Source organism: Neltuma alba, unplaced genomic scaffold, assembly GCF_004799145.2.
Source record: "Neltuma alba isolate B1F8T4 unplaced genomic scaffold, ASM479914v2 tig00013899_pilon, whole genome shotgun sequence".
Classification (NCBI taxonomy): domain Eukaryota; kingdom Viridiplantae; phylum Streptophyta; class Magnoliopsida; order Fabales; family Fabaceae; genus Neltuma; species Neltuma alba.
The window spans coordinates 12,729-20,148 of record NW_021637953.1 but is presented as its reverse complement, the minus strand read 5'-3'; the positions used below and the strand labels follow the sequence as shown (position 1 = coordinate 20,148).

The following is a 7,420-nucleotide window of genomic DNA, read 5'->3' as shown; positions in this document are numbered from 1 at the left end:
TCAAGGGTCTTTATTTGTGATTTCCCCTATTTTTTATAGCAGGTACTAGTAATGAATAATAATATAATATTCCCAAGAAAACAAAAATAGATAAAAGTAACACTTTTTTTTTTTTGGTCAGAAAGATAAAAGTAACACTTTAACGAACTGAGCCCAATTTTCAACCCCAACTGCGGACCCTCAATTATTAGTTTATTGCGTGCGGCGGCTACCACCCCCAACATTTGACTCAGTCAACTCGGCTCCTTTTTTAAAATAAGATTTAGCCAATAAATAAATCTGGACCTAGAAAACGACCCCCTGCAATGCTTCGTTCAGACAAAAAATCTTTTAAAATTGAAGACTTAAATTTTATATTCCATTTTTTACGATAAAACTCTTAAACACCACCCGTTGTTAGTTCACTTAAACCATAGGGGTTTGTTGGCTTCTAACAATCTAAATTTTATAAAAAATAATATTCTTCCGTCTTAAATATAAGATTCTTATACTAGTTTTGAGAACTATGAGAACTTGGCAACAAATTGTTAGGGAAAGATAAGTTTTTTCGTTCCTCGATTCTATTCGAGGTTATAATTTTGCATGTAGTTTCATTTAATTTTAATATTATTTATTAACTTTTATATTTGATTATCATTTCTTAAGTTTACCTCGTTTAATTTTATTCGAGTCTAAATTAAAACTAATGTCATGATTTAAGTATGATGGGGGAAAAATGAAATTATGATTTTTAACCTATTTTCTTAAAAAATGATTCCATTGATGAGAATGTCGTTTTGTAATTTACTCACCTGAAAAAATGAACATGATTGAGATGCTTTGAAAAGTAAACAGATTTCGATAGAAAAAAGCAACACGCGGCCCGCTGCACCACAATTATTAATTTTATAATTTATTATCCCGATTCCATTCACACAGAGCAATGCATTCCAGCCCGGCACAAAAGGCGCACATTCCTGTTTGGCTTTTATTTAATAAACTAACCATAAATCCTTACGCTGAGATTTAATTTTTTTTTTTACTATTTCTTCATTTATGCACAATAACGTTAATTTTACTGAAAAGTAAATTTTTGTTTGCCGACATTGAAAAATAATTAAACGATATATTTTCATAATAATAATAATAATAACGTGGAAACAAAGGCCCAGTTAGTAGTCAGTGGAGATTGAGAGTCCCGCCAGTAACTCCAGGCGTCAGTATCAACTTCGATAGTATCCAAACCAAACTCGTGCGATTTATTCTTGGCGTTGGATACTTGAGATAGGAATTGGGTGCTCTTCTCCTTCTTCCAGCTCAAGGTTTTGCCGCACTCGGGAATCTTTAAAGCGATATCAATTCCCCCCACCCCTCCTGTTCGGCTGAGCGCGGTTTAACCCAGTGTGATTCAATTGCTGTTCTGCCTTTTTGCACTTCCATTCGGGGAAGATTTCATTCCGCTGTTCCTCCTGGAATTTCTGTGGATCTTCTGCATGTTACTTCTTATATTTCAGATCGTTGCAAGAGCAGGAGATAAGGCGACCGCTGTATCTCAGAATCAGGAACTTCAGGTGTGTTATTTATGAACTCTTTGAAAAATTTTGTTCGATTCTTCTTTTCATTTTCACTTACTGTACGCGACCTCTTAATATCTGATACTGCTTTCTCATGGGTATAAGATTATAACTGGACTACAAAAACTGAAACAACCCCAGTACTTTTGTACATTTCTTAAACCATCCTTTATTGTTGCCGTATATAAATTGGGAACCTTTTGGTCTTCCGAGTGCTAACCCTTGGGGTGGTTTGTTTCTACGTCAAATCTTTGTTTTCAGTGGAAACTAGCGGAGTCTGGTTGGATGCTCGGAGCGTGGAGGAATCAGCTGACCTCTGACTCTCAAGTACTTATATTTGATTCGCCTTGTCCATCTTGATCCAGAAACAGATTGGAGCTCCTAAACGAATTTTTAACTCTTTCTACGGCGGGTCTCCTAAAGGAATGTAAACTTGTGAACTTGGAGCTCCACCAAGGCACTAAAGCATATTTTCCTGAGGAAAATGAAGAAACAATTGACAGGCATACGCGACGATAATCCCCTGCAGTCAGCCATCCGGGCAGGAAATGTAGAGTTGGCGCTGCAAATTATTTCTGAGAACGGAGATACGGAGTTGAAGGAGTTGCTTTCTAAGCAAAACCACGCTGGTGAAACTGCCCTATACGTTGCTGCTGAAAATGGCCGTGTTGACTTGGTGAAGGAATCGATCCGGTACCATGATATCAGTATGGCCAGCGTCAAAGCTAGGAATGGTTTCGATGCATTCCATATTGCTGCTAAAAATGGGTTCCTTGGTAAGTCTCTTGATTCTCTAAAACTTGTTGGATCCTATCTTCAAATCTCTTCCTGTTCCGCACAGCATTGTTCAACTATATCATTAATGTTCAGTAGTCCGGTCACAGAAAAACCGCGTGTACCAACTCTTTGCTCGTTGGATTTGGATCCTCTAAGCTGACTGTGTCGGTGAAGCTGTATGCAAAATATTGTTACTTTATGTTTCATTTTTCTTTATATATACAAGACTACATTTACATAAACTATCAGTACTTTGCATTCAGTTTCACCATCTCCACACAACTTTAGAGAATCCAGATTCTTGCTTGTTTTTCCCAGAAACTTGCTCGTTGAATTGATGATACAGAGAAATAGACATAAATTCAGACTTCCTAATTTTTCCATTGACTTTTATCTGGTTAATAATTTTCATTATGACCAGTTTAACTACCAGAATTTGTCTGATTCCCCTTTCTACTACTGGTTTGCAGAGATATTGATGGTCCTGAAGGAGGCGATTCCAGAACTTTCTATGACTGTTGATCTGTCAAACACTACAGCGTTGCACACTGCTGCAGCACAAGGACATATCGAGATAGTAAATTTTCTCTTGGAAAAAGGTAGCAATCTGATCACTATTTCAAAAAGCAATGGGAAAACTGCGTTACATTCTGCTGCAAGAAATGGTCATGTCGAGGTCGTCAGGGCCCTTCTGAACAGAGAACCTGAAATTGCTATGAGAATTGATAAGAAGGGTCAGACAGCGCTACATATGGCAGTTAAAGGACAAAGTCTTGAGTTGGTGGAAGAGCTTGTGAAATCATTTCCGTCTTTGACTAACACCGTTGATACCAAGGGAAACACTGCACTGCATGTCGCTACTCGGAAGGGTCGTCTGCAGGTGAAAGACTGCTTTCCTTTTCCTTTTTCGTTCGACAGATGGAAATGAACTAACAGCTTTCTCCGAGTTTATAAAATATATATGTCGCACAAGAAAGTTTGTGTATATTTGGAACTTCAGAAGAATTATCTTTTGTGAAGAATTGTTTAAAAAAAAATTCCTTCTGCAGATGAGTGTGTCTTGACTCACATACAATCAATACATTCAGCATTTGTGGCAGCACATTGTATGTTGCCTGAGTCACCTCTCTGACATAAAACTCAATTATTACCACGTGGCAACTTCTTGATAAATGTGTTTATGCTTTATAATAAATTGGCTTCACGTCATCCTCAACAAATTAAGTCCTGTCGGTCCTCAATTTTAAGTCTGTGGAGCTGATTAGCCGAGCAGTTGACTAATTTATCATCAAGATTCATCTAAATGTTCTTGCGATTATCCTATAGATTGTTGGGAAGCTACTAGAGAACAGAGGAACAGATACAGATGTCATTAACAAATCTGGAGAAACTGCTCTGGACATTGCGGAGAAAAATAGACACTTGGACGTTGTCAGCATTCTGCAAGATCATGGAGCTCAGAGTGCCGGATCCATCAAGTCACATTCTACAAACCCTGCCCTTGAACTGAAACGCACAGTGAGTGACATAAAAAGCGGGGTTCATAACCAGCTAGAGCACACAATCAGAACACGAAAGCGCATGCAAGGCATAGCCAAACGACTCAACAAAATGCAGGCTGAAGGGCTTAATAATGCAATCAATTCTAACACTATCGTTGCTGTTCTTATTGCAACAGTTGCTTTTGCTGCCATATTCAACATTCCAGGCCAGTATCCTGATCTCCAACACGAAGCACTCCCACCTAGAATGTCTCTTGGGGAAGCATATATTGCTCCAAAAATTGGATTTTTGATATTCATCATCTTTGATTCTACCGCCCTCTTCATATCCTTGGCTGTTGTGGTTGTGCAAACGTCAGTTGTGGTTATTGAGAGGGAAGCAAAGAAACAAATGACAGCGGTTATAAACAAGTTAATGTGGTTGGCTTGTGTGCTAATATCCGTGGCATTCATTGCAATGTCATACATAGTTGTGGGGAAGCAAAAATGGTTAGCCATTGCGGCAACGGTTTTAGGGACAGTGATCATGGCAGCTACACTGGGAACTCTCGGTTATTGGGTGATTGCTCACCGACTTGAGGCCTCCAGACTTCGGAGTCTTAGGAGGTCAACGATGAGCAGTAGACAGTCTTTGTCTATGTCTGTGATGTCAAATTCGGAGAGTGAGTACAAGACTGTGTATGCAATCTGAATCTCATGCTATAATTTTCGTATGTGCAGCTTGCCTTCCTGCTTTCTAAAGTCTTATCAACACCATCTCATAATTCATATGGATAATGCTGATTGCATGGTTGTTTCGTCGTGTTCAGCTCTGTTAAATCAGTAACTACATGTAAGCTAAGGAAAAGTACCGGAGAAAATCTGCCGTTAAAATGATTCAACAAATGACATGATGCCAAACCTGGCTTGTAGCTCAGTAGTTGTACATGTGAGCGGACAGGGGAAATATGTACTTTTCTTGCTTCTTGTGCTTCTTGTGTTTAACTATGTTCTTAGGGGGACACTTTAACAGAAAGCAAGCGAAGTCTTCTTTCCCAAAAAAAAAAAAAAGATGAAAAAAAAATCAAGTTGATAACTTTAACATTTACTGATGTTACTCATGTGGCTCTACTTGGTCACTCAAACCAACATTGCCACATAAATTCTCTTCATAAGAACCAGAAATGAACGAACTTCCTTCCATGCTTATACATCCACTTGTGATTCCGACGACAGTGTTTTCCTCTTCCTTTTCGGCCTTCAGATCTTAGCTAGTGGGACTAAACAAGGTGGATAAAGCAACCGAAGCTTATTTATCTTTTGTTGTTGTCGTATAGTCGGAGGTAGGGGCTTCGCTACGAAAGCGGCAAAAAGCGCAAAGCATCACATGTTTGTTTGGTAATTCACTTGGGAGATGAGTCAGCACATAAGTATTAAAATTTGTTCACGGAAACTATCTATACAAACATAAAGCTTTAACAACCTAATAGAGTTTGTGGTAATTTAATTCACAAGAAGGATGATCACATAATATGTAACTGCGAATCGGTTGAAAATGTTGTAGAATGTGTTCAAACTTAGCATAATTATTTGTTTGAACTCCATTTCAAACACCTACATGAATTTCTCTGGGTGTTAATTCGACCAAGCAGAGAAGTGTATCGACTTGGTGAGGTAGATAAAGAACGGAGGGACACAGGTTCATAATTGAAACATCAATTTGCACTAAATTGCCAATTTTGAAGCAGATTCTGAACAACTCCTGAAATCATCTGGAATCTTCGACGAAGAATATTGTTGCTGAGATTGTTTACAATGGGCTATGGCTCCTTCAATCGATCTTTCTCGCTGTGAGTTTGAACTACTACTCCTTGAGCTTGAGCTGAGTGAAAACGACGAAGATAAGGACCCAAATGAAGGTGTGGACATAAAAGATGAAGCCTTCACCACAGAATGTCGAATCGCCCCTGAAAAAGATCTCCTATGCGCCTCCACGCCATCTTTGATCAGCTCTCTGCTTATGGTCTTCATGAACAACTGGTGCCTTGTACCATGGACGATTTCAGATGGAGTTTTCGATTTCTTTTCTGCTACAGCATTGTTTGATACAGATACACATGACTTGTCCGAACAATCATATTTTCTAAACAGAGATCGCAAATAAGCTCGTGAAGCCTTGAGCCTTTGACCTAGCCGGGACTGCTTAATCTGTTTCAGCTTCTTGGACCAAGATTTCTTTGGAGGATACCCAGAAAACCCATTGATTTCACTATGCAATACGGATGGAAACTTGTATGAGTTTACTCCACTCGTAGCCATGGATGATTCTGAAGGTGAAATGCTAGGACGCGAAGAAGGCAAGGGAAAGTTATAATCTGTCAAGGCTGAGTGAGTTCTAGCAGACTCAGAGATGGGATTGGAATTGTAAAGGAGGTGAAGAGGAAGGAGTTTTCCTTTATGGAAGAGCTCATCAGCAAGGGAAGAAGAAGACTCTTTCTCATGTGAAACTGAAGTTGTCTGGAACTCAAACTCTCTTTTTGGTGGGGGACAGCTGATTGGATGAGAGACTAAATCAGAAGAACTTAGTTCCAAGTGAATGAAGTGTTCATCCACGTGAATAAAAGAAGCTTGTCTTGCGGCCATTTCCTGTGGGGGTCGCAGTGTGGAGATGCTTACGGGGAAGTGAGCTCCCTCAGAGGAAAAGGAAGACCAATCTTTAGTGTCATGATGTAATCGTGGCTTGTTATAAATATATATATATATATATATCGCAATTGTTATTCATTTTTATTTAAAAAATAAGCTTAAAATTGCCACGATTAAGAAGGACAATAAGACTCTTTCAAAAGTATTTAATATAAATATACACACCGGAGCCTTGATTCTAATACTTCCCCTGTCCTCAATGATTAGAAAGTAATTGGGGAGTTGATGTTAGTACTATATAGAAGACCTATTTCACATGTTTATTAATGTTTTTTTAAATTAACTATATTGATATTCATCCAATAATAATTAAGTAGGAAAATTGAAGGAGGGAGGAAAGTAAGGAATATGATTAAGGTGTTTTAAAAAAATATTATATTATACTACCTCTGGTCCTTAATATAAAACCTTACTTGACTTTTATTTTGATGCTAAATATAAGACCTCAATTGTCTCTCCTATCTATATATATTTTTTCAAAATAGTCCTTCTAACAATGGTCGTTCTAGCCAATACACTTGATTAGTAAAGATATTTTAAGAAAGACAACACTTATTTATTACAAATAACTAATTTAACTTATTTCCTTAATCTCCTCAAATTAGTCAACTAACTCTTATAATTAAGACCAGATGTAGTATTAATTAATTTAATTAACATCTTTAATCTACTCAAATTAGTTAGTCAGATTCTACATTAAGGATTGGAGGAGTATTTTTCTTGCATTCATTTTATTTTTTTAATCTCTTTTTATTTTAATAACGTTATGTATGTACTCAATTTGTAATCATTGAAAATCCATGTATATCTTATCAATCGAGAGCAGTAACGTTCAACTGAAAAAGAGAAAAAGAATTTTGCAGAAATCATCAGCAAAGTAGCTAGTTGTGTAGAGCGAGGTAG

The 7,420-nt window shown here is 37.7% G+C and overlaps 2 protein-coding genes across 2 annotated transcripts; one reads left to right on the top strand and one right to left on the bottom strand.

Annotated features, from left to right (window-relative positions):
• Positions 1 to 1,250: 1,250 nt before the first annotated feature.
• Positions 1,251 to 4,567, top strand: LOC114739344 (ankyrin repeat-containing protein At5g02620). The gene is made up of 4 exons (XM_028927397.1): positions 1,251 to 1,550; positions 1,815 to 2,329; positions 2,801 to 3,210; positions 3,657 to 4,567. The coding sequence occupies exons 2-4, from the start codon at positions 2,038 to 2,040 to the stop codon at positions 4,521 to 4,523; spliced, it is 1,569 nt and encodes a 522-aa protein (XP_028783230.1). The 5' UTR covers positions 1,251 to 1,550; positions 1,815 to 2,037; the 3' UTR covers positions 4,524 to 4,567.
• Positions 4,568 to 5,536: 969 nt separating this feature from the next.
• On the bottom strand, positions 5,537 to 6,454 carry LOC114739340 (probable membrane-associated kinase regulator 4). The gene has a single exon (XM_028927393.1). It carries the CDS (start codon positions 6,452 to 6,454, stop codon positions 5,537 to 5,539), a length of 918 nt encoding a protein of 305 aa, XP_028783226.1.
• Between the last annotated feature and the right edge of the window lie 966 nt (positions 6,455 to 7,420).